The following is a 27,614-nucleotide window of genomic DNA, read 5'->3' on the forward strand; positions in this document are numbered from 1 at the left end:
AAACTTAACCTCCCTAACCCTCCAGGAATGGGGACAGGAACTGCACCTAAATCACAGGGTTGCTGTGAAGAGTAAGTGACCTCAGGAGGCCTTAGGTAAAGCACTTAGCACAGAGCCTGGCACGTAGTGATCTGGAGTTGGGAAGATCAGCGCTGGTGTGCATGTCCAGACCCTTCCCAGGAGACTGGGGCCTGGCCCCTGACTTCAGAACCCTGTCAGACCACCTCCACAGCTTCGCACCTGTGCGGTGCAGCCCACTCTGGTCTTGAGTGCAGGCTCGTCACGTCACCTTCTGGTTTTGAACTGACTTCCAACTGGTTCTGCTGACTTCTGAGGGTCCATTCCGTTTTTTCTTATCAACAGATTGGCAGAGGCTCGTTTGTCCAGGCCCTGTGAGTGAGGTTAATGTGACTCAGTCTCTGGAGCATACCCGAGCATGAGTCTTGAGTCTGGGCCACCGCCTTGCCCGCCGGCCCTCCTCCAGTGCGCTCAGCCGAGGTCACACTCTGCTGGGAGGCCAACTCCAACCTGATTGACCGGGGTTTCCAGCTGCTGCGGGAAATGTGTTGGGAGGGAGGGGGAGGTGCCCTGACTCTAGGCCAGGACGTTTGGTGTTTCTGAACAGGCACCATTCCGTCTGGCTTCACTGCTGAGAAGACGACACACTGTTCATTCTGTCCCCTGTGGAGACAAAAGCTGCTCCTCTGAGCACTGACCTACACAAATTTTCATCCCCGTCTCCAGCCTCCTCAGGCCAAGCAACTGGACAGAGCAGCAGAACAGGGCTCTCCCCTCAGGATTTTGCCAACGGACACAGACGCTGCCCTTTTGCCTGGCTGGTCTCTCACTCGGGGTGCGCCTGCACAGCAGAGGTGGGTGTCTCAGTCATGAGCTCAGCCCCTCCCTGCCTCGCTGGGTGTGTTGTCTTCGGTTCACCGTACAAGGTGTTTATTTCCTTCCAGTCTTTCTGACACAATTTTTCTTTGCTGCTGAGATTAGATGTGATTTTGTATCCATGTATTTCCACAGGCTGTAAACAACATCATGGAGACCTCCCCAGCAGAGTGCTGGAGGCCTGCCCTCCTTTGAGCCTTTGTTGACTTGCTGCTGGTTGGCAGCAGACAAGAGGTCATCCAGGGTGCTGAACAGGTCAGCTGCCCAGAACAATGAGAACAAAGTGCTGCGGCTCAGCCTCGAGCCTTTATGCCCTTTTGCAGAGATTTCTTCTTCTCTCAGTCACAGGGCAGATCCGCACTAATCCAGCTCTCCCAAAGTCTGCCTACTCAGGGGTCCCCTCCCCTGGGCACCTGGTCAGGCAGGCATACAGACCTGCACAGACAGGGCACTCTGCCCTCGAGGCTGGGCCAACCTCTCAGCCACGCTCCAGCCACCACAGCTGTATCTACAAGCTACTGTCCATCTCCCAGGGTCACCTGAAGACTTAACTAGGCACCCTGGCTGTCGTCAGATTCCTTTCTACCCACATCCTTAAGGTCTGCCTCTACCAAATCAGTGTCCCATGTCTGAACTCACTTGATGCTTTTTCCTATTTGGACTTAGGATTGGTCCTTTTTCCTACCCAGGTCCCATCCTCTTCTAGGCTCTTCCATGACCAAGGCCACATGGCCCAAGCATCTCCAAAAATAATGCAGTCTCTCAAGAGCATGCCTGTGTGCCTGGGATTAGCCTGTGGTTTGTCAACTCATGTCAGTCTGTCTTAACTGTCAGACCTCTGGTATCCTCACACCAGATCAGACAGGCATCTATATTGAAACTTTATTACAAAGTTATAAAGCAGAGCTCCGTAACAAAAAATACACATTTGGGTTTGCTCTTAACACCCAAGTAAGTCTGAGAAAATCTTAATATAAGCCACTTGAAATAACACATTCACATCCAAAAGATTTCAACAAATTTATACATTTTATATTGAGCACTAATTCCTGTACAGCTTATTCTTACTAGTTTGGATCCAGCTATTCCAATGTATTATGAACCAGTCAGCTGTCCATGTCTTTTAAAACAAGTCTCAACTGAAACCTCAGAACAGTCACAGCAAAAGCCATGGAATAATGGAAGAATTAGATGCTTCCATGATAATTAAGACCAAGGACCTATGAGGAGCAGGAGAGAATATTCAAGGATAAAAGTCAAGTTTTCTACCTAGGTTAGATAGTAACTGAAGTGGGATCTTAGAATTCCCAACTCTTACTTGGTGTAGGAATAAAGAAGATACAAAAAAAGTGGGGGGAGGTGTTTGCCACCTTTTTTTGCTAAATGGAAACCTTCACCAAAAGAGGTTAGAAGACTTCAAGGCAAGTCCTTTCTCCAAAATGAGTAAATGACATCAGTTCTAATTCTTACTGAGGTTACAGACCATCAGGATATTATTAACTCATGTCTAAGAGGGAAGTTGGGAGGTAGGGAGAGGTAAGGCCTCAGCAGAGAAAGCAAGTTTTAAGTAGGGAGACAGCCAGCTTCTGCCCTGAAGTTATTGCTAGGTTGTAAATGAGCTGCATACATGTAGACCTGTTTCACAGTGGAATTGAGGAGTAGCTGAATCCTTTGTTAAACTGGTAGGCACTGTAAACTGTAGTATTTACTGTCCAGCAGAAAGGTGAAAGACGATGTCTTTATAGGGAAATTTCTTGACTCCCCCAGTTCCTACAAAGGCTGTAGCTCAGAATCAAACCACCCAGGACTTGGTATAATGTCAAGGTAAGTGGTCCAGTGTTCAGCTGACAACCACTTTAAAATTATTTCACTCCCCCAGGTTAGTGGTTGACAGAAAGCATTAAACATGTCTGTACCAATAAACAGGTCCTCTTAGAGGTTTCCCACTGCTTTCAAAGTCGTGACTGGTTCTTCCAGTCTGAGAGACCTTGGCTGCATGGGGTAGGGGTGGGGGGACTGCCAAGGCCTTCGGGTGTTCAAGGGTTTGCATAGCTCGCCCAGTGGTGATGGCAGCACGCACCGCTCCTCTGACAGTACACAGCATGTACGTTTGTGCTTGGCTAAGCTGCTCCGGCAAACTTGAGCTCTTGCAGTGGTGAAAAGACCCTAAGAGGGCTCGAGAACATCACCTGTTCGTTGCACGGCCCTTCCTAAAGGGCCTAGAGAATGCTTCTTCCTGACCTGCCCCTAAAATCAGCAGGCTGAGAAAGGAAATGGGAGTAGGGAGTCCCCACCAACCTGGGGAACTAAGACTTCCAGCTGTCTGCTCAAGGGGCTGAATCCAGCCTCGTTCAGTACCTTCTGATACCTCTTAGGTGCTCTTACATGCTCAGTCTCCGGGAGCTTCATGAGAAGTCTGGCTAGAGAAGCGTGAGGCTCTCTGCCTAAGTCTCTGCCTTCAGTGAGACCATGTTTAAAACCTCCATGGGAAAGAGGGACCTCATGCTCAGGGGAAAGTGGTTTAAGGCTGTCTGTTGGAGAAGGCAAAGCCAAGCAGAAAGCCACTTCTTCCACCCAACGCTTTCCCTTTTCTCATAAAGTAAAATTAAGGATGGCACAAAATCAGGCCCCAAGAGAAGCAGCAGAGATGATCCATGCACCATCTCGTGCACAGAGACTGGAATTTCCCAGCAGTTTGAAAGCCAGATGCTTTGTTGACTGCCAAGGTCAGGTCAGGAGACTGATAGCTTCCAATCCCAGCACTTAAGGAAGCAACTCTTAACGACTTCAAATTTTTTCAATAGCATTTGTGTGTCGTTTCTTGCCAGAACTGAGTTTACTGGGCCAAATTCTGTCCTAAGGAGGATCACTATTGGTCTGGGAAGCTCACATCTTTTTGGTCTGAAGAAACACATGGATTTTAGGTAACGTAGCAAGAGACTTTAGCAAAGGTCGGTTAAAGTACAGAAAGCCAGAGGGACCAGAAATGAATCCAGATGTGCTGGCGAAGAAGAGAGCCATTTCTACCAGGACTTCCGATGGGTGCAACAGAGGCACGCAGCTCAGGGGGATGGGTGGGCTACAGGAGGAAGGGTGAAACTGTTTAGGTTGTCAGAGGAAGGGAGGAAGATACGGTCCAAATTCCAGAAAGTCCTCTCTTCATCAGTTACCATCATCACCCCAAGATCGCTGAAACAGGGACTTGCCTGTGTGATCTGTGCATGCCCAGAGGTGACACAGCATCTTGCTTGCCCTGGCCTTGGGAACACTGCAGACTTTCTTGTTAGGCTGCCCCCCTGCAAGCTGGCCAACTGTGGGCCCAGACACCTCGAGCTATGTCCCTGTAAGGCACTGAAGAAGCCGGTACAAGCCCTCAGGATCGGAAGACGTGCACGGCTCGGATCACGTACTGCCGGCAGATGGGACACTCGTTCATGCGCTTGCCGCACTTGGTACAGGTGACCATGTGGCCGCACTCCAGCAGAACACAGTCGATGGGCGAGTCCATGCAGATCCGACACAGGTTCTCCTCCAGGCTGGATGGCACTGCTCCCCCTGGACACGCACAGCAGAAAGCGGGTAGAGGGGAAAGTAAGAAGACTGTCTAAGTGTACGGGGTTGGGGGACGGGGGGGAGAACGGGCACACTGGGAACAGCCCCCCCAAAACCCACATACTTCACTCAAACAGAACTCCAAGAAAACTTTTCCCCAGTAGTTCATTCCACTTCCTCGTTTAATCCGCACCTCTATAGGTCAGGCTATAGATTTGAAGAGTCAAGTACTTGCAGATCAAAGACGTCCCCAGAACATGAGAACTAAATAAGGCAAAGTCCTCAAAGCTTAAAAGAAATAATTTTCAGACAATTGAGGCTGTAATACAGCCAGTGAGTGGCACTTAGGGACTCAATATTCTCTGAGGCAGAACATGATGAAAAGATAAAACTGGTTCAGAAAAGTTTAGATATAAATGGAGCTGTAATGAATGGCTCTAAGGATCATGAGGCTTATATGTAAACATATCCCCAATTTAATAAAGCCAAGGATCACGGGAGCCCCTGGGCCATGCCACAGTCGACCCCCAGGCTTCCTCTGAGGAGACGTCGTGGTGCAAGAACCCGGCAGAGATTACGGCTCCCTCTTCTCTGCTCCCCACACACAGCTTCATTCATACCCTCATGACTGCTCATCACACTGCATGAGAATTTTTGAGTTTGCCTACTTGTCTCCCTACTACACTATGGGCCCCTAAATTCAACAAATGCAATCAATTTCTATAATAATGTACTAAGCATCTGCTATGTGCTCTGAGGTCTGATATTCATCTTTGAATCCCTGCAACCAGTCACATGGTAGGTGCTCTCTAAATGTCTGACAAATGAACATCTCCCAAGGGAATGGTAACAGCCCCCATTTACTGCAAGCTTACAGGTGCTAGCAGGGTCCTAAACGCTTTGCATGTTTTAACTCATTGGATCCTCACAAAAACTATGAAGCAGGTACTCTCGTTACTCATTTTATAGATGAGGCAACTGAGACCAAAGGGTTAAGTGGCTTGCCCAAGGATTCAAATCCAGGCAGGTGGACTTCTGGGCAAAGGGCCTGAGGGCAGGGACTGCCAAGATAGTATTAACTGCTCAGTGCACAGTTCTCGACAAGGCTAACTGGCTTGCGCAAGTGGTAACATACAGTGGGCATGACCAGCATCCTAGGTTAGCTGCAGGAACAGAAAATCCTTCACTTCCCCAAAGCCAACCATCCCCAGCATGTTTTAAATGGTAGACTGAACCAGGTAGCTATAAACTGGCAACTGGCCGTGTACCAGCCACCTCTACGGTTCCACAAGGAATTCTCTCACACTCCATTGCCTCTGCACTTTCTGTTCCTGTTCCCTGGACTATTCAAAAAGTCAAGAAACACTTGAGGAGGGCTGGCTGTAAGAGGCAGTGAAACCTCTTTACCCCTTTGAGGAGCTGTTGGCCCTAACAGGGAAGGTTTGGAAACAACTGAACTATATAAATACCTAAGATGAGCTGGAGTAATTTATAGAATTTCATTACTGATTACTTCTATCCGGATTAACAAATTCATCAACTCAGTTGCCAGCATTCTTCCAGGGGATCAGAAAAAGAAAGACACCAAGTGGATTGGCCAGATCTTGGTATCAGATGAGGGAGTGGGTCTAGAACTCCAAATGATTTGGGGGAGTTCAACTCTTGAGAATTTATCAGCCAGAAGACTGTGCCCCATTCTGAGCTATATGATTGTGGGTTCTTCCCCAAGAAAGGATGTTCTCAGAGTAGTGTAGGGACCTGCAAAGCACTTTAAAACTTTTTCAGAAGACTCTCCAAATTTGTTATTTAGTAAAACAGCCATGTAGCCTTTAGGCTTTCAAAAAGGCCTAGCATGTTTTAGAATGATTTGGATCTGAAGTCAAGATTCCTGCAGTGTGTTCTGGAGGTGCCCAAAGGCCCAGTGGTGGTCTTTAACACACGGGTGAGTTTGTGGCAGCTGAGCGCCACAGTGGGCACTATATGTAACACCTTTCCCGATCTATCCCCAGAGCAGCTCTAACCACTACCCAGCCCTGTACAAACAAGGCTCTCAGGTCACCACCCTTTTCTTTTCTTTGGGGCCACACCGCGAGGCATGTGGGATCTTCGTTCCCCGAGCCGGGATCGAACCTGCACCCCCTGCGGTGGAAGCGCAGAGTCCTAACGACTGGACCACCAGGGAAGTCCCCACCACCCTTTCTTTTTAGTTGGTACCAGAAGCTGATAAACATCCCAAGTGATTTCCCTGAAGGTGTACACAGAAACCCTTCCCACTCAGACCAAAACGGAGTGAAAACTATAGGGGAGGGAGTGCCGTAGCCCCAGGAGTATGGGAAATGCACCGGATGTGCCACATGCCACCACTTGCTTTGCTGAATATTTTACAAATGCTGGCTTCCGAACTCTGACAACCCAGAGGCATGCAGACCAGGCTGCCCCTAGGTGTCCTGCCACTCTTGCCCCTTTACGGGGACGGGGATGAGAATGAGAATTTCCAGAGATGCTGAGAAGCCTTGGTTCCCAGTGAATTCCCCCACACCCCCTCTGGACGCTGACATGCTCGGAATTCTTAGACTGTTAACAGGAATCAGGGCTGAAGGAGGGGAAGGACTGAAGAGCTAAGAGCCTAAGCCTGTTCCCAAACAGGAACAACTACATACCGTTTTGGTCTTCAGCACCACACACTGGAAAGGAAAGAGAAAGAAGGCGTCTGAATATGTGACGGCACGAGGAAAGTCTCCTGCCACCCTGCCTTCACTTCCGAACTCTGACTGCTCGCCTGCTGGGAACCAGGCCGGCCAAGAGCCCAGACAGAATACCAGCCCTCCTCACTCCCCCTACATGCGGAGGACTCACGCACAGCTCCTACCGGGGTATCTGGTCTAGTCTTAGAAAGAGAGACTCCACTGCTTTGCCATGAACAAAACTGCCAAGCAGGAAGGATACTGCATAAGCACAATGTCCTTTTCTGTTGCTTCTGAAGCCAGCACTAAAGTCAAGAAAGGAGGAACAGTCTGCTCCAGTCAGCCAGGGAGTCGGGATGCAGCCCCCCGGAGGAGCCACCTCCTAGTCCCAGGTCCTCGCCACTCTAGGGAGGTTCTGGGGACGATCCCAAAGGGGAGAGTCTGTGATCAGGTGACCAGTCAGATGTCCCCTAACTTTGATGAATCTGAGCTTCTGGGAGAGGAGAGCCCCAAATCCGACTTCAACCACTGTTAGCAGGCAAGGAGTCAAAACGACCTGCAGGACCAAATCAGCTGGGGAGGGGTTGTTGGGGGGCGGGGGGCGGGGGTAGGTTCTGGGTGAAGTCACTTCAGGAAATGCAGAGCTCCACACGCTCAACTCCTCTCTCTCCTGCAGGACTTCTCTGCCTTTACTGTTCCATTATTCATCCACCGTAAATCAGCAGCAGGGACATAAAGTTTCTTTTCTTTTTTTTTGCCAAACTCATCTGAGCACAGACCTTGATATTTTACTGGGCATCGCGGAAAATGATACCCTGCTTTGGGAAATGAACAGCCCAAGTGCAGGCAGGACACAGTGTTCTTGCACCGTGTGTGTGCAGAGAAGGAGTAGTGGTAGAGGTAGTGTGGCGGGGCGACGTGGCGGGGGAAAGGCCATGGACTTGGACCAGGAAAACCTCAGCTCAAATCTGGGCTCTACAATAAAAGGAAGACACTAATAACGCCTATTTCACAGGCTGCCCTGAGGATTAAATACATGTACATGATGCCTAACCCAATCCCAGCCCTCAGCTCCAAAGGACGGCTATTATTAGAGGCTGCAGATGTGTAAGGTGACTCCTTCCTGGGCTAAAAGCAGGGAAATTTAGTCAGGTCGATGTCGACTCTCAAGCGAACAGCAAGCACTGCAACTCCGGGCAGCTGTCACCCAGGCGGCCCCTCACCCAGGTGCTGGAGCCCCTTCTGATCCTTGTACAGCCGCGTCACCCTCTCCATCAGCTCCCACTTCTCACAGCAGCCCTTGTAGTTGACGAAGTTGCGAGCCAGGATCTCTTTGAGCTGCCGCACGGTTAGACCTTCAATGTCCTCCAGGTCGGTCAGGTCAGACAGAGAGGCCCTCCGGCCCGGGACGAAGCTGTCCTCTGAGTCAACAGACTGCAAAGGCAAAGGTGAGATCGGTGGGCTCAGCTCCCCCAACCCAGGCTCTCCCTCCCAGGACCCCAGAGCACTCATCACCCCATGCTTTTGGTGACTGGCCTCAAGAGGAGTAGGAACAGGAGTAGCTGGCATGGGGCCCTGCATCGCGAGAGAGACCGCGGTCTCTTCCTGACCCGAGCCCTGTGCTCAGGCGCAGCCGGCCCGGCCCAGCAGCATGACCCGGTAGGAGGAGCTGCAGTCTGAGGCAGGCGGCCCTGGCTTTGAGTCCTGATGCCTCCGCTGATTAGTACTGAATAGTATCAGGCAGGGGTCTCCCCTCTCGGGGCCTCACTGCCCCTCCGTGAAGGAGAAGCAGCAGACCTGCCCCGCAGGGTTGCCGTGACGACGAAACGCAGCAGCACCAGAAACTGCCGAGAATGGTGTTGGTCCTTCTCCCCCGAGACAGTGCTGCTTTCCCACGAAGGAGCCCACCTCCCGGGCAAGCTTCCTCTCTACGCACCCGCGACAACAGCTCCACGGCCCCGATGGCTGTGCCCCCTGTGCACTGGGCCCGCCACGGCTGAGGCCTGAACTCCCTCCCATCTTTCCTCCTGATTATCTGACTTCCTTCCCCTAACAATGGCTACTGTGTGCTAGAAGCAGAAGAAAAGAACAAGATGTGCACAGCGGCACCGGGAGCCTGCCCTCTGGCAGCTCTTACAAAGTCGAGAGACTGGAAACTAATGGGCCATGTGGCTCCCCAGTCTCCACTGTGACTCACAACTCCACACTAACACACTGACAGCCACAGAGGTTAATCTGGAATGCTAACACTAAACTCCACCCCTGAAAACAGAATTTCAGAAGGACTATCATCACACACTGATTCTCCTCTCTCCACTTTGAGTCTGCCAAGAGGTTCCTAATAACAGCCTAAGAACGCCAGTGAAAGAGCAAAGGCAAAGGCACAGACCCAAGCGGGGGCCCCACCTGCGTCTCATCCTCAGCAGGTGCTCTGGCTGTGCTCTCCAGGTAGACGGGTTCCTCTTGGTCCTGAGACACATGGCCATTGGCCTGTGGGAAGAAAAAGGTGCCATCACATCCACAGAGATGCCCCAGGGATAGCATGGGCCTCTTGCCAGCTCACACCATATCCAAAACACATTCCCATCTCCCCCGGAAATCCGGAGTCTCGTGTAACAGCATTACAGAAGCCTGCTCTTTAACACTGGCTTGGTCAGGCAGGGAAGCAATAGAAATAGATCTCAGTTCTAGAACAAGATGCATTAATTCTGCCCACCACCAGGACGGCATTAACCGCCACTCACCGTCAATTTAGTCTCAGTTTGAACACTCCAAGTGAAAGGAAGATCACACGTCCACTCCTGTGCTGGACCGCTGTCAAGTTTTCTCCTGATACTGACCCCAAACTACCCTCCCGACAACTTCTGCCCACCGTCCCTGGTTCTGCTCCCAGACCAATGCCAACTATTTTCTTCCCAGCTTTTCATATCATATCTTCCCTTCCTCCACACAAAATCTCCCCAACTTCCTCATCTGGCCCGGATGAGACTAAGTTTCCAGACCCTCACCACCCTACCCCTCTCTTCTGGCTAGTTGCTGCTTTCACATTCTAGAATATGCTCCAACCAGCAGGGCAGACTATTACTGAAAGCTGTCTTGAAAGCTGGTCAAAAATTATTATTAGGGGCTTCCCTGGTGGCGCAGTGGTTGGGAGTCCGCCTGCCGATGCAGGGGACACGGGTTCGTGCCTCGGTCCGGGAGGATCCCACATGCCGCGGAGCGGCTGGGCCCGTGAGCCATGGCCGCTGAGCCTGCGCGTCCGGAGCCTGTGCTCCGCGGTGGGAGAGGCCACAGCAGTGAGAGGCCCGCGTAAAGCAAAAAAAAAAAAAAAAAAAAAAAAAGAAAAAAAATTATTATTAGCCTGAGACTATATAAGACAAACACCTGTGCTTAAGAAGTTTCATTCTGCTTAGAATTCTAACTTCTCAAAAGGTTCCTCCTAGATACTCCTTCAGGTTTTGCCACAGAGTAGTCAGAACTGTGAGCCTCCTAATCCCATCACCACTGAAGCCATAAATCCCTTAACTAGATCCTCTTCACCCACTGCTCCCAACAGGCAAAGGGCCTGGTGTGAGCCCAGAGCAAAGAGGTGTCTGAGCTCACAGTCCTTTTCCACTGGCCTCAGTAAAGGAAACCAGTCACTCACTGCCTCTAGCCGCTCACCTCAGATTAGGATGCATAATACGGAGCTAATTAACAACAGGCAAGCAACTACAGTGGCAACGAAGAGTAGAAATAACCACCACCAAAAATGCCAAGGGACGACATGCCCCCACATATAGCACACATGTACGGAGATGCATCCAAAACAACGTCTAGTTTTCTCTTAGATTTACGTCGGTGTGGTACACACTGGCCTCCTGGTGTCACCTTGGAGTTACAAAAAGTCTTTCAGAGCCTAACCTCGTCCTAAGTAGACAGCTTCTTGTATGTCCTTTCTTTTCCAGGAAAGAGAAACTAGGTCTCACGCTGCAAAGTATGCTCCTGTCTTTTCAGTTTGCCCACTGGCTAAACCAAAATCTACAATGAATATGTGTCCACAGTTGTGCTTATTGCACACACGTCCTTCACCAGCAACTACCGCCAGGACATTAAAGGTACAGGAAAGGGCCCTGGTAGGGTGAGTGGGACAAGCAGATTTGCATCCTGGGTGCAGTTCGCTGTAGAATCGTCGGGCAGCCGTGCACAAGTTCCTTCGCTTCCCCTGTTTTTCTGGCTGACAAAATGCAGACCTCACCAGAACAGGGGATGTGAGCTGACCTGAAAGGCCCTCTGAAAACATCAGAGAAGTATCCAATGAGACCCGGTACACAGTGTCAACTGTGGGTGCAGTCTGGAAACTTCTGATTAATGAAAGGAAGCTTAAAACCGACTCCTTTCATTGGAAAAGCCACCTGAAGGTTCTTGAGGGAAAAAAAAAATCCCTCAAGGCACTCTCCTGGCTCCCCATAAACAGAGCGAAAGCACTTAACCAAGCAAAGGGAGGAAGTCAAAGCAGGAGCCCAAACCTGTCCAGCAGACAGAGCCAGAGCTGAGGGAAGAGTTAAACTCCAGAGTGCGCTGGGGAGAAAGCAGGCTCAAGCCAACAAGGGAGCTGCTGAGTTCCCTGAAGGTAAAGCATGCTGTCACAGTGGCCTTTATGCCTCAGTGCTCGTCAGAGCTGAATCAGGGGCCCCATCCTGGCCAAGGAGGTGATCATAAACAAGAGGCAGCAACCATCCACAGCCCGTGTGGGAACTGACAGCACCGGCACGTGCCTGCTCCAGGCGGCTCAAGGCCCTTTAGACGTGAGATCACGCTCGTCAGTCCTCCCAGCATCCTGGCAAGAGCAGAAGGGGTCTGGATTACTAACCCCACTTCATTGTTATGGGCTCAAACCTCACCCACACTGACCCAACAGTCAGTGACAAACTGGATGTGGAAACCGGACTTCTTAGGTCCTAATCCTCCCACTATTGCCCAAGCCATGTAAGTAAAAGGCTCACTAAGGCACTCACGTATGTCTACGGGACGCCATCAGGCCTTACACAACGGTGAGGTCCGCCCGCGTCACTCTAATCCAATAGTTGGTTTCTGCGTCTACCTTCCCCCTTAGAGGGGCTTTCTCAGCACAGAAGCAATGTGTTACTCATTTCTGTAGTTTCCATGCCTGGTTCATATTTCAGTCGATGTGCTGCTCTCAGCTTACCATTCCCAGGCCCCACTAGGATGCTGGTAAGGCTGCTTACTGTTCAACAGCCCGCCAACCACTGCCCCGCCCAGAGGCGGGCAAGAGAAGCAGCGTCCTTGTCTTAGTCACAGTGCTTCCCCATCTCCCTTCCCTCTCCATGTTCCTTTGCTCCCTTCATGCCCTGTGACGGTCACTGAGGAATGGAGGTCCCCATCCGGCCAAGGACGACCACAACAAAGGTGCGTAAGTAGGAGGGCAATTTGAACAGAACTAAATGCAAAGACTACCAGGGAGTTTTCTCAAAATAGTTCTGGAAAAATGAATTTTTTAAAACTCTCTAACTGGGATATGTACATATTAAAAACAAACAAAAGGGCTTCCCTGGTGGCACAGTGGTTGACAGTGCACCTGCCAGTGCAGGGCACATGGGTTCGAGCCCTGGTCCGGGAGGATCCCACACGCCACGGAGCAGCTGGGCCCGTGCGCCACAACTACTGAGCCTGCGCTCTAGAGCCCGCGAGCCACAGCTGCTGAGCCCACGCGCCACAAGTACTGAGGCCCGCGCGCATGGAGCCCGTGCTCCACGACGGGAGAGGCCACTGCGGTGAAAGGCCTGTGCACTGCAGTGAAGAGTAGCCCCCGCTCACCTCAACTAGAGAAAGCCCGCACGCAGCAACGAAGCCAACGTAGCCAGAAAAAAATGAATAAATAAAATAAAAAATTTTAAAAACAAACAAAAAACACAAACACCCAGTACCGTGCATCAATATCCCTGAAAAAAGCCAAAACGTGAGTCGGACGTCCAGAAAACATCATCCCTCATCAGTAAGCAGAAAGGCGTCACATAATCCAGACACTTAACCTTGCCCCACTCCCACGGTGCAGGCGCGGGAGGAAAACGAGCCCTCCAACTGGCAGAGATGGTGTGGCTGCAAACAGGCCCGTACCTGCTGCCGGTCCCGAGCCTGGGCTGGGGGTGAAGAAGAGAGGCCGGGTGAGGTAGGAGGTACCGTGCTGGTGTGAGGCTGGGTCAGGAAGGCCTGCTGCTCGGGGGAGTCCGGGGACAGGCTGGGGGCGTGAGTCCTGCCCTCCTGGGAGATTACAGGCTGCTGGCCAAGCACCAAGAACACCAGCTCCTCTTTCTCCCGGCACATGTCGGTAGAGATGTCATGGAGGCTGAGATAGTCCCTCAGGTCCTTCACCTTCATCTTCATGAGCTCCTCCCGCTGAAAGGCTGTGGCTCGGAAACGCTGGCAGAGAAGGCAGAGGCGGGGCCCGCTCCCCACTTGGCTCGAACAGGCCACGCAGAAATTCTTCTTACAGTCCAAGCAGGTCTGCTGCTTAGAGCAAGAGACAGAGGAAACCACGTCAGACAGTGAGAACAAGACAGTGCGACGGGAGCTGGGCGAGACGCCCCATCACCCTTACTTTCACCGAGCTCCTCCTCTCTGTGCGGGTGCAGGCTACCTTGCAGATTTCAGGGTAAAAGCCCCTCGGAGGTGGCGCAGCCCCTGTAGGCATCATGTATCCACATACAGGACACTACGTGGAGTGTTCCGTCAGAGGCTTACTTTATTCATTTTACTGGTAGAGAAATGGAGGCTATTAATTAAGACTACCAGCTTCAGGATAAAAAAAAAACGCATTTTTATTGTCTCCCTCCTCCATTTCTTGTGGCATTACCTTGGGGGTGTAACTTAGCCTCTCTGGCCCTCAGTTTCCTCATCTGTAAAGCAAGGCGATAACAGCAACTGCCTCATACGATTGTTGTAAAGTTAAGAGATAATGCATTTAGTATATCTGACACATGAGTCTTCAATAAGTGCTCAGTGTTTTAATTATTCTTGCTAGGAAATACAAGCCAATGATAAGAGTCAAGATTCAAATCCTGAACTATGATTCTTTCTACTTTATTGCTGAGATAAGAAAGCAAATGCATAAAGGTTACGGTGGTGACTGTTGTTACCATTAATGTTATTTAATTAAATTATTGAGGGGCCACTACGTGCTAGAGCTAGATTTGGCTTGTCATTTAATTCTCAAAGCAACCCCGCAAAGTAGGTATCCGCGTACCTCCCTGTTTTACAGACCAAGCATCTGAGGCCTAGAGAGATTAAGTCCCATCCTAAAGGGCAGGCAGTAAAGAGTGGAGCTGGGATTCACACTCGAGGTCTGTCTGAGTTTGGTGCCCACGGTCATGCTCACGTTGCCTAACTCAGCCCCAGGCGAGCCTACAGCTGGGCTGAGTCAAGGGCCTGGCTCTCCATCTCCCAGCTGCCAACCCCGCGCCCCGTCTGCAGAGGCTGGGGCCCAGGCCCACCCCCACCCCAGGAAAGCCCACTCAGAGTGCTGGGAACTCAGTGGTGCCTGAGAGCCTACCCAGGACAAATATTTAGTCAGCTACAGGAGGCCCTCTGGACGTGATCAGGGAGCTCTCGCCTGTGAAAGTACAGGGTGTCTCAGACGGGCGACGAGAGCGCCTGGCAGGCAAGCGGGTACCGCCTGGCAGCAGCTCCTCCCAGGATCGCAGACAACACAGCTCATGAAGGCTTGCTCGGCTCACAGGAAGCAAATCCTCAGCCTCTCGCCCCGCAGGCTGACCGAGCACGGTGACATCTGACTGAGGCCTGTTCCAGCCACCAGCAGGCCACACGCCACCAGACGGGTAATCCCTGGGCCCATGGGGCTGGTCCCGGAGGGCGCCCTCACTCATCCTTTAGAGAAATTAAAAACTTTTCATCCTGTGCTGACTTAAGTATTAACCTAAAGATTTCCGCTCCCTCTTTTCTAAGTATAGAAAGCTATTCAAGCTAACAAGAATGCCCAGGAGACTGAGATTCCCAGAGTCGAAATCACAGATACTCTTGTGTGGCACTGAAGTAAAAGTCTGCATAGCTGACATCGTTATAGTTAGTTTTCTCTAAGTGTCATTCGTGCAGTAAAGGAAAACAAGCATAATGCTTACCATCGTTTTGACTAGTGATACTCAGAAGCTGGGGAAGGACACACACCAAGCTCCCTTATTCTCTACACAGTTATAACCAGACAATAAAAAGTTCAGCGACTCACTGGAAAGGATGCATGGCTGCACTCACTTCATAAGAGTTCCAGGACCAGTAGCCACTCAGGTGGAAACTGGATGTTTTGGGGTATTGGGGCTTCAGTCATATCTAAAGCTTTTCTGTTGGGCAATGAGATGTGCTTAGGATGACAGAGTGAAATGACGAGGCTTCCGTGTCATAAAGCTGTAGGTCCTGACGTGGAACATTACTTAAGTCAATGCAGTTTGATCAGACCTAGCTTGACACAATTAAAAAGCCCCGAGTTGCTCAATCAGCCAGATCTAAACAACTCTCTTCTTCAAAGGTGTGCAGCGTATTGGATGCAAGATCAGAATGTAAAGGCAGCAACCAACCCAGCTTCTCCGTACCCCCCAGCTCGCCAGGGACTCTCAAGTCCGGGCATCGGCATCTGTAACACACCCTCCGGGAAAGAGTAAGACAAGCGCTCTCTTGAGGCTAAAACCTCAGTCTGCAGAGGCAGAAGAGAACAAAGGAGAAGGAAAAAGCAGCCGGCAACAAACGTGGGCAGACGAGCAAGGGAAACACATATGTATAAATTCTCGCAAACGGTGCAAACTGACTCACGAGGTCGCGTGGAAGATGACCCGGGGGAGCCGACGAGCCTGCACACACGCCGGGAACACAGGCAAACACCAGCATCGGGAGGCTGGCAGGGGCACCCGCCTTTGCCAAGCCACCCTTCCTTGTTCTAGCCTCTCCCCAGCTGTGTCCCCTGGCACAGGGCGGGCCCACTTTCTCAGCCCGCCAGCCCCTCCTCCTAGCCATCCTGCCCATAAGCATCCCCTCCTGCAGCCCACCGGGAGGAAAGGGGCAGCCCGAGGCGTGACACACTAGGATTAAGCCCGAGCTGGTCACGTCCCAGCTAAGGGAACTTGTGCAACACAGATAACCTCCCAGAGCGTCAGATTCCCACCTGTCAAGTCGGAAGCTCAGCCTACCTCGAAGGACGACTCAAGTACTACCTGAGCTAAGGCACAGCAAACCTCAGCATGCGGTGGGCACGCAACGCACTTAAAGGTAACACCGTCACCTCCTCTTCCCTTTCCCCCGTGCCTCTTCTCCGACGCGGGCCAGTACCTAGGAGCCACCCCCTTTCTACTCTGAGACTTGAGTATCTCTTCCACGTTCCCAAGTACAACCTCCCTGCCAGGCCACCTCCCCAACCTGGTCAGCTCAAGAGGCTGGGCGCCAAACTCCCTCCATAATGGTCAGGGCTGCTGCTAGACCATAGGTAGGTGTTACCAATACAGATGGGATATGAGGCTTGTGGCAAATCCCAGCCTGCCATTTCTCTCTGAGACTGGAAACTCTGGGAAGGCAGGGCTCCATCTTTCTTACTACGTCCCCTCTACAAAGTCCTTAGTGCTCTCAGGACTTTGTACCCAATGAGCAGTCGGAAAATACTGACCTCGATGACGAAAGGAAAAAGAGCCAGCGGCATCCATGTGATCACGTCAATTCAAACACTTCTAGAAAAGACATTTTAAAAGCTTGCAGCTGTTAAATGCCAAACCCGTAAGATAAGATGCTGATCCACTGAAGCATGAAATTACAAGTGCAAAGTTCTCATAGGAGAAAACATCCTTAATATTCACAAAATTCACTGTGAATTACACAAAATTAATCCATCCCTTTGTGGCAAGAAAATATTGTACCAATAACCATCTTTTACCTTCCAGACTGGAACTTTCTTTCCCCCCACAAAAGCTCTTCTTGCTACAGAAGCTTTCTTTTTGTCTCCTTGTGTGGCTGCGTATTTGTCCCCATCTTCCTGTCAGACTACAAGCTCCCTACTAAGGACAGATGACTTTCTTCATCTCTGCCTGCCTAGCCCATGCAATGTCTGACACACAGTACATACTGAATAATATATTTTCCACTGAACCACTGAATAGGAAAAAAATTCCTTATTTTAATCACTGTCAGGCTCCTAGGCACCCAGACCGATTCTCTGCCTTCTTTAGTTTGACCTCCTCCTCCTCCTCCGTTTCATCTGTCTTCATCAGCTGCGTGCCCTTGTATCTTAGTAGCTAAAGTACCTGTTGTATCTGAGTCTCAAATTTTTCATCTGTAAAATGGGTTAACAATCACTTCTTCACAAGGTCTGGCACAAAGAGCTGTTCACTAAATGGAAGCTACCTCGATCAATCTCGGCCTCCACCCTACACCAGGCTCTAGGAACTTCCCGCCAGGTGTGCGGGAGCTTCCTAACTGCTACTCCTATGGCTCCATCAAATTACCCTCCTCACGAAGCCACGTCTGCTCCCTGAAGTGGGATCGATCAGGTTGCTGCTTTGTTCAAACTCTTTCTGATGCTTCCTTGTTGTCTGGTGGCAATAGGCTCCTTACCATGGCAGTCATGGCCCTTTACCACCTGATCCCAACCTTGCTGCCCTAACTTCCCTGGTACCCTGCACTCTGGCCAAACAGGCCACTACTCACAGTTCCCAAGTCCACCTTGAACTTGCTCCACATCTGGTGCTTTTACCTCAGCCACTGCTCTGCAAATCAACAAACTTTCCTTCATCTGGCTAGAATTATCCATTTACCAACAATGCCTGAGGCCCTAGTACTTAACTTATGCAATTGACTATTATTAGTTCCTTGTAAATGTGGGCCTCCTCCACCAGACAGTAAGCTCCCTAAGGGAAATACTATGTCTTAGTATTCTCTCCACAAAACTGAAACCTCCAGCTACTAGCATGCTGCTGGGACAGAACCGGCCCTCAGTGAAAATCTTCAGCATGGAAATGTCAGCCATAAAGTGATGAAAATAGAAACTCTCTGGTCTACTTCCTCTTTTTCAAACTGCTCTCAACTCAGCAGTCCATTCGTTCATTCATTCATTTATTTTTAAAATTTTATTGCCTACCTACCACGTGTCAGTCACTGTTCTAGACACTGGGGAAAAGTTGTGAACAAAACTGACAAAATCCCTTATCCTATGTACCATCTGAGAAGACAGGCAATCCACAAATACATGTATGTTGGGTGGCGATAACCACTAACCACTGAAGAAAATGAAGCATCTTCCCACCCTGACCCAACCACCATTCTCCTTCCTCTGGGGGCGGCTTCTTTGTTCATTCACGCTCTCTCTTCAGGCTGAGCAATGTCAAGGACTCGCTAGATCCCCTGGTTCTCTCACGTTTCCAATGTGCTCGACAGGCCTAGCCTGAGCCTGGATCACCACCTTCGTCCTCTCTGCACTTTCCCTCCATTTCCACTCCAGAGGATAAGTGACTTTTTAAAAAAAAGTGGGGGATGGTGGTTTGAAACAAACCTATTGCAAATTCATGCTGCTTTCTTTGTTTATTTTTTAATTAATTTTTTGGGGGGGCCACTCCACACGGCTTGCAGGATCTTAGTTCCCCGACCAGGGATTGAACCCATGCCCTCGGCAGTGAAAGCGATGAGCCCTAACCACTGGACCGCCAGGGAATTCCCCATGCTGCCTCATTTAAACGAGGGTTTTCCCTATTCCTTTCTTGCCAATTACTCTGCCACTTCAACTGGTTGTTCCTAGCATTTCTCACAATGTAACAGTGAAAACAGCACGAGCTTTGACGTCCAACAGACTCTTGATGTACTTGAGGAGTCCCTGAAACTACTACCTTAGATAAAGGGAACAATTTCTTCATCTGTAAAATGGGAACAAATGATAGTACACACATCATAGGCTATTGTAAGGTTTCAGGGAGACAACGCATCTGAAATGCCAGGCTCAGTGCCAGGCACATGACCAGGACCCGACAGCCCTCCTCCCATCTCGTCTCAGACCCTGACTCCACCCCACCGTCTCCACCACCGACAGCACTGAGGCCACGTGGCCCCGAGTTTCTCCCACTCGCCACTTCAGTCTCCATCATGGACTGAACCTTTCAGCCTACATATAAAAGGAGAGGCACCCCTGCCCACGGAGCCACAGCCCCCTGGCCTGCAGGAGCCTCTCTGGTTGAGTTCTCAGTGACTGGGGTAGCCAAGCAAACCACAACAAAGCTTGGCTACGTGCCCACCTCCCCCGCACTGCAGTGAGGTGTAGGCAAAATACAGCCTACAAGGCAAAATGCCAATCCTCCATCGTCTTACAGTTACAAAGGGGTGGCTGGTCAACACTTTGAGCTGCAGAAATTCTGACATGCTGACTGTCTTCTGGGAGAAAGCTTGAGAGTCAAAGACCTATGTTTGAATCCTGGCTCTGCCATTTAATAACCAGGTGATCTTGGGGCGCTACTTAAGTAGAGGGGAAAGAATGAGTATTTTAATGTCTCCAATGCTGTCAGGAACTTGACAGTTTCCTTTTTACCTGTTAAACTCTAAGCCTTAGCTTCTCGTGTGTAAAGTGGGAGTGTAGGGACCCTAAAACCTACATCATAGAGTTATTGTGAGGATTAAATGAAACAAAAACTCTATAAATTGCTTAAATAGTCCCTGGCATACAGCGTGTGGTTTAGAAAGTATTTTTTCCTCTCAAATTTCTCATTATCATCATTTTAACATCACATTCTAGGCTGCAAACCTCTCATTCTGCAGAAGAAGACAGATGCAGCAGTTCTCTTCTCCAGGTCAGGGCTCACCTTCGGCCCCAGGTGTGCTTACCACAGACAGAGGGATGGCCCACACCCATACACCATGGCCCAGCCAGTGATTTTACCTCCTGCTCACTAATCTGGAAAACACGGCTACCATGCATTTCAAATGAAATGGCAACAGTAAATAAGCTCCAGTCTTCATCTTGTTAGGGTCCTGACGTACCTGAGATGTCCTTGACACTGTCTTCAATAGAAAGAACAAGTTCACCTGCAGCCAGGCTTTTTACGACGGCAGCTAATGAAGGAAATAACAGCAAGTGCCTGCTGCACCCCAAGCATCGCGCCAGGCACCCTTCACAGCTTAGCGCACAACACTGCGAGATGTTGACTTGGGTACAATTATTATATCCCTACTTCATAGACGGAGAAGATGAATCTCAAGACAGGTTAAGTCATACAGCTAGGAAGTGGCCGAGCCGCTATCAGAATTCAGATGTAGCTGGCTCCAAATCTATGCCAAGATGTGTTGCTTTTGTTTGGTTAGTTTTAATACTTTTGTGAAAGGACAAGTCTGGGTTACCAGCTTTGCACAGGCAAAGGCCAGGGGCAGGCACCATGGAAGGGTCAGCAGACCTGCCTGAGGGCCTGAGGCTACAGCGGCCGAGCAGGCCAAGAGGTCGACACTCACCTTCCTGGCCATGCTTGCGAAGTGGGCCCCGCAGGCCTTGCAGTTTGGTTCCGAGCCCGTAGGGGAAGGGAAGGAGCTGTACCCAGGGTTGGAATAGGCCTGCGTCCTGGCTCCCTGGGGCGGTGGGGCCTCCTCAGGCTGTCCATCCAGGCAGAACCAGTTGCAGCAGGTTGCCCACATGATAAAATCTGGCACGAGGGAGAAAGGGGGAAAGGTCAGAGTTAAGACACAGCTTGACGGCGTCCCCATTCCTGAGGGCACAGGTGAGCAGCGACATCGGTCCACACCTCCCATCACAGTCAAGGTGAGGATGGGCTTTCGGGGACCACCGACTTCCAACTGCCTCCTGCACCACGCCCGCTGCCGTTACAGGAAAGGTGCCCACAGACGCCTGATCTGCAGGACAGGCCGGCACAGGCAGCAGAGCTGGCACGCTACCTTTGAAAGGTTGCTGATGCCTGTTTGGGTTTAATCTGAGCGCTTTACTTCAAGTAAAATCTTTTGTCTTAGCAATTACAAGTGGCCTAACAGCCATTTTATTCAGGAACATGACCTTTGCCCCTAGAGCTCAGACAGACAGAGCTCTATCATACACACGTGTACAGTTCCACACTCACATTGACCGTGGGGCGGAAGGATCATTACTTCCTTTATTTAGATGAGGCAACCCAGGCTCAAAGGAATCAAGGTCATACAACTAATATATAGAGAACCGAGATTCCGAAAACCCAGCTCTTTTGACTCTAAACCTAACGTTCTCTTCCCTATACTACGTTGCCCCCTGGTTTCCCCTCCCACCAGCCAGCAGAACTTACGTACAGCTCTTACATTTGTACGTCCGACCCTACATCAACGTCTACCACGGCACCTGTAATAGTTATGCTTTTTTTCTACCACTAAACCATACATTCCTTGAGGGCGGGGACCACTTCTTATTCATGTCTGTTCTGTACTCAGCAGTGTCGTGCACACAGCAGATGCTCCACAAATGTTTGCTTCCTTGCTGAATCAGTGCCTCCGTGGGCTTCTTAAGAAGTTTTGGGTTATTACTTCCATTTTACGTATCAAATACAGGAATTCGGGGCTGGGGGGTTGATGATCTTTTTGAGATCACAGAACAAAGAGGATCCAACCTCTCAAATGTCAGAATAAACTAAACATTGCAAGGGGGTCCACTAAAATGCCAAGCGCTGCTGTAATAAAGTAAAATGTGCTTTTCTCAGCAGACCAAGGTGGTCAGGATGGACACTGTGAGCCTGAACTCTGCTTACAGAGATAACGAGTGAAACATGTCATGTTTTAACAATCGGTTCACACAAAAGAATGGTACCTTCTGCTCTGCCTACTGACTCTCGCTGAAAGTGCCTTTGTTAGATCAGAGTTCAAAGACGTGGTAAGCTGGAAGGAACTAAGACGCCAACGGGTTCCACCTTGGTTATTCTTTAGAGGAAAAGAAAGAGGCCCAGCAGGAGGAAGGAACTTCCTGGTTCACTCAGCTATAACCTTCGGCCTCGTGGTTACTCCAGGGCCTTTCCAGCTTCCCAACACCACGTCCAATAATACAGGCATTCACTTGGCAGGCATGTCCGATTAATACCTGTCCCACCCGGCGGCCTATGAGCCCCACGAGAGCAGGGACCGTGACAGTCATACAGTGCGCAGCAGATGGGTGGCTCGACAAGTGCTACTGAATGAATGAATCACATACGATATTTAAGGATCAACTAACCACACATTCGTTCCATTTCCTTCACATCAAAAACATTTCTCTCTGACTCACTATGACTCGTCTGAAGACTCTCAATTCCCAGAAAACAGGGACTTAATCTGCCTCATGAATTCACAAGGAATAATGAAGCCCAGAGCAGCAAAATAACTGAGTTATTTGTTGGCAAGAGACTGCAGGCAACGGCAGAGTAGTAGCCCTCTGAAAGAGGACGTTTGTAACTCTTTAAATCACCTGTTGATGGAAGCATCTGAAAACAGTGTGTAATAATACAAAGATCAGAGGATCTGGAATCTGAAGACCTGGGCTGTTACCCACCTCCAACAAGTCATAGCCTTTCTGTACTCCATTTGTCTCATCTGAGATTCTCCAGGCTGTAAAGCACTAAGTAAACCTCGGTGTCGCTACTAGCATTATAACAAAGCTTTATTTCTCTGGGACAGCACAGGTCAAGAGTAAACCTAGAGACTTCACAATTACCGTCTGGCTCGCTGGGCTTGTCCCAAACGTGGGCAGGCAGACCTCTGACAGAATCAGCAGGATGCGTCAATTAACCGAATGAGGTCAGGGGAAGGGGAGCAGCAGAGCAGCCTTGAGACAAAGCTGTGGGTGGTTCACTAGCTTGTCAAGTCCTCCACTCATTCATGTGTGCAGCCCTTAGAGGAGCCAATGCCTTGCTGTCTCCAGTGCTAGGTGAGTTCGGTCGATTACCCAAGTTCATGGTCTAGTAGGGGAACTAGAAATGTAAAACCGAAAATTGAAATTTCAGGGTGATCAGTGCTTTAACGGAGGTCTGTGCAGTGTAAGGGGGGTTACAAAGATGGGAACAATGATCAGCTCCTCAGGGGTGGAGGAGTGACCAGGGAAGACATATCCTATTGAGACAGGCTGGGACCCCGGGACCCTTTGCTGCAATGCTTCACCTGGACAAACGTCTCCTGGAACAACAAAATACAAATAAACTATAAGGCACTAAAAATAACTACGTGCATGCACTGGGGCAAATTATGGACAACAAGATACAAAAAGACCAAAAACCCAACTGCCATTTCTCAAGAGCCAGGAGCAAAGGCAGGGAGCAAAAGCAGGGCACTGCGCATGCCCCCTGCACACACCACCGCCAGAGGGGCGGGCAGAACACCCCAGCCAGCCCTCCAGTCCGACCCCTGGACCTGCTCCTACCCTCACCCCATATAAGGAAACAGCTCGAACCCCTGCTCAGCAAGCCAGCAAGCAAGGGAAACTGCTGCTTGTTCTCGCTCCCCCTTGCTGCAGCAGGGGCCCCAGTAAAGCCTTGCCTGAATTTCTCATCTGCCCTCTTATTAATTTCTATTGATAAAGGAGGCCGAGAACCCTGGTCGGTAACACTATTATGGACCAGAAAGTCAAGAGCAAAAAGACTTTTCAAGAAAAAACCAAGAGCATGCACCAGGGCATTAAAGAAACTACAAAATGCTTGGTTGGGTCAAAGGTAAGGGTAGGGGTGGCTGAGAGCACAGCAAGTAAACAAGCAGCCATTTAAAAACAAAACCTTGTATTCCATGGTAAGGAGTCTGGACTTTATCCTCTAGGTAGTGGGACACAATGAAGGGTTCAGGCAACCAGGTTTTGTGATCTCATTTGCATTTTAGAGTGGCCACTTACAGCAGTAAGCCGTGTGGAGGACAAATCCGAGAGGGGCAGGTTGGAAGCAAGATATGAGGATATGGGCAAAAGAGAAAGGGACAGCTAGATCTGTGACAAACTTAGCAGGATGTGGCAATGAAATGAAGAGGTGGGGGGAGGGGAGAGAAGACGCCGGCTCTCAGTTACACAACAGGAGAGAGAGTGGAATGGTTGACTGGGATAAAGCCCTCGGGAAGAGCATGTGTCTGTGTGTGAAATGGGGAGCCGGGGCAGGTTAAGATTGAGTTGAGTTTTGTACCTGACCTGTGGGATCTGCTGGTGTATGCACAGCACCGTGTCGGCTGAAGATAAAGGTTTGCGGATCCTCACCTCCTGGAAAGGGTGGACAGTCAGAGAGGGCCAGAAGGCTGGTTAGACAGCCCGGGGCAGGAGAGAAGCCAGCCTGGGAGAGCCCTCGGGAACGTGCGATCTGAAGAGCAAGCAGAGGAGAACCAACCAGCACAGAGGAAGGAACGAAGCGTGCTCAGAGGTGGGAGAACAGGAACAGTGTCTTGAATTTCAAAAAGAAATGTTCAACGTTGTCTCATGACCCAGAGAGGAGAACACGCGGAAGAATGCGATGGACCTAGGTTTAGGAAACTGTGAGTGTGCTCCATGCCCGAGCAGTTTAGGAAGAGACAAGCTGACCAGTAACCACAGGCTGGGAAGTGAATGAGAAGTGAGGACTTGCCAGACTTTAAGGATAAATTATTCCTTCTAGAAACTTTTGACAGCGAAGGGAAGAGAGAAGGCAGCAGAGGTCAAGAGATAAGAGAAATGTAGACGTATTCACAGACCGCAGAGGAAACCCCCCAAGACTAAGAGCTGAAAGAAGAAGGGAAGCTGGCAGTGCATGATGGGAGCGACGACCAGGAGTGGGAAGAAAAGTGACCGAGTGATGAGTCGTGGGGATGGACTCTGACCTCCCTCACCAGAGGGTGGAACAGAGGTGAAGACAGATGGAACCCAAGATAGGCTGACGGCATCAGCAGAGAGAGATGGAGGAACGAAATATTTAACCACAAGAAGAAAACAGACTTCTCTTCCACACAAGGGGAATCCACGTGGTGCGATTTTTTTTCCCTAAGAGGTAAGGACTTTGTCACGTAATGGGCAGACCCACTCGGTAAGGCACCGTCGGTCGGGAACTCTGGAAAGCCGGCCAGCTGTACCTTGTTTCATTTCATGTGCTTTTACAAGCACTTGGGAAGCATCAGATGTGCTGGGCACCGGGGAGACCAAAAGTGAATTCCACAAGGTCCTTGCCCCCGGGGACTCTGGGCCCAGTCAGGCACGATATATACAGCTCAACTCAGCCCTCCTGGTACAGAAGCTAAGAAAGCTTTTCCTTAGCTGGGAATCAAGAGGACCTGTCGTCCTCAGCACTATTTCCATCCTCTAACTTTGGCTCTAAACTTAACTGCCTGCCTCCTCTGAACAGCTCTGAAAGAAACACCGTCAGCCTGTTGGAGTATTTGGCTACTCTTACAAGGACTTGGCTGTGTGGGAAGACTTGAAATTTGCCCCTTGGTTATTCCACCGGCCCCATGTATGGGTGGAGAATGCAGCCTCATCCTGGGGATGTGGGTGTGTGGGCAGGGGTCACTGGGGGAGAGTCTCCAGTGCAAAAAATACCTTAGACCTGCTCACCCTAACAGAACAGGCCTCCCGAAGTCAGCAAACTAGGCTTCTACTCTTTGTGCCATATATTTAACTACCCAAAGACACATTTCTTAACGTGGTCTTGCCAAACTGGAAAGCCCTAAGCCTAAATGAGAACTATATTCAGGGTTATTTCAGGGAGTGAAAGCAAAGAGCTTGTCATTTTAACGCTGCCGTACAAATAACACTCTTCTTTGGGGAGTATGCTGCATCCGTCAGCCCTAAACAGAGACACACATGTGGCATCTATTACTTAAGGACTGAAAGTGGAACCAATTGTGGGATGTATAAAGAATTCTCCCTAGGTTGACAACTGTGAAAAACTTCCCTCTCTGATCTGCAAACCTCTTTATGATCTGCAAAGAAAATTATCATCAAATCTTCGCCGAGGGCTTGAAAATTCCTTCACCAATTCCCCGCACCCTCTTCACAAAAGATGGGACTTGGCGATCTAATTTTCAAATACAGTCTGACTGCCCTCCTACTGCGTTTGTTTGAAACCTGCCAGGCTCTCCTCTTCCAATTTGCCTAAAGGGTAAAGAAGACGGGAGATGTAGGGCTGGGGTGAACAAGAAAATGTACTATTCCTTGTGGAAGGATCCGGTGGTATGAGGCAAGGACGGCTAGTTCGCACATGGGGTTTTGTCAGCTTGATAAGTAAGCTGGTATTTCTTGGGAGACTGAACCCTGTTGAACAGGAAAATTACAGTGCTAAGAACAAGGTAAGATAAGTGACCTATTCCAGGTAGGCTGAGTACAGCCATAGTTAGAGGCAAGAGGGCAGATACTGTGATTTCTCCCTATTAAGTCCTAGAATACTAAGTAATTTTAAAACAATCACTTCTCTACTTGTCCGCCTGCTCAAGACAAATGATCTTAAGTGGATCAGTGGTTGTCACAGACTTTCCCATGGAAGACAGAAGGGTCAGAATGGACCCACGGAGTAAAAAGGTCAGAACGTCAGCATCTTAGTAAAATCTCTGAGTTTGCAATGCAACTCCAATGCAAACCACCTTGCTAACCACCAAAATCTAAGGCACTAAAGTTGAGGCCCCCAAGATTCTCATCCAATCTGTTCTGATTTTAGTTAACTGCTCTGTGTGCCAAGCTACAGGCTTCACCCGGATGCAGAGACAGCAACATCTTGGAATTAACATACTTAGGGTGAACCCACCGTATAAGACATTACAAAAATCCTTTGGAAAGAACCTAATTAAAATGCCCCCAATCCTCAAAGAAGTACCTTTATGATATGACAAATCAGAAAATGGCTAGTTGCGAGCCTTACAGAATCATCTCCAGTTTACTGAGGGTGGTTTGCCTATTGTCACTACTGTATTGCTGGAATTATCAAAAGCATCTATGCTGTTAAGTGCAAAAAGGAAAGTGTCCCACGTTCTGGAACATTAATACAGAATGGGCTTTGCTTCATCTTGTATATCATCCTTAAAAAGCAATTAAAGGATGACTTTGAAAGGAACTGCAATGCAATGGCTTTGAAAGGAAATACTATGAAAAATCTATCAATATGGCTTAGCCATGCCTCTTTGAAATAATTGTACAAGTAATTACATATTCTGAGAAGTAAAGAAGAAAGTAGCCATACTCTGCTGGAAGAATGCTTCTTATCTGCCAGGCACTGAGCTAGGTACTACCTAGTGTTATCTCATGTGATTCTCACAACGATCTGACAAGGCAGATTAGTTCTTCCCATTTTCAGGTAAGAAAACCAAGGTTCAGAGAAGTTAAGTAACTCGCTAAAGGTCATAGCTAGAGGGCAGTAAAGCCCAAATTCAAAGAATTTGAACCTAAGTCGCTTAGACCCTGAAGCCTACACTCCATAGGCCACAAGAGAAGTGTTCCTGATTCCACCAAAACAAAAAAAAAATTCAGTCTGTCTGCCCTGCAGCCTATTACCCTCTGAGCATCTGCTTTCCACCTCTACTGGAGCTTTCCCA

General features: G+C 49.7%; 1 protein-coding gene across 8 annotated transcripts in view; it reads right to left on the minus strand.

The window, feature by feature from the left end:
• Positions 1–1,768: 1,768 nt before the first annotated feature.
• RFFL (ring finger and FYVE like domain containing E3 ubiquitin protein ligase) overlaps positions 1,769–27,614 on the minus strand; it is a 70,204-nt gene continuing 44,358 nt past the window's right edge. For all 8 annotated transcript variants that reach the window (XM_082603154.1, XM_082603158.1, XM_082603161.1 and 5 more), the window contains 6 exons: positions 20,604–20,791; positions 13,248–13,637; positions 9,537–9,620; positions 8,354–8,564; positions 7,107–7,130; positions 1,769–4,449 (listed from right to left, as the gene is read on the minus strand). In XM_082603154.1, coding sequence (XP_082459280.1) covers positions 4,268–4,449; positions 7,107–7,130; positions 8,354–8,564; positions 9,537–9,620; positions 13,248–13,637; positions 20,604–20,791 — 1,079 coding nt within the window. In that variant the 3' untranslated portion in view covers positions 1,769–4,267. The remainder of the gene's footprint in view (positions 4,450–7,106; positions 7,131–8,353; positions 8,565–9,536; positions 9,621–13,247; positions 13,638–20,603; positions 20,792–27,614) is intronic.

Source organism: Mesoplodon mirus (genome assembly GCF_964341445.2).
Source record: "Mesoplodon mirus genome assembly, chromosome: 18".
NCBI classification, from domain to species: Eukaryota; Metazoa; Chordata; class Mammalia; order Artiodactyla; family Ziphiidae; genus Mesoplodon; species Mesoplodon mirus.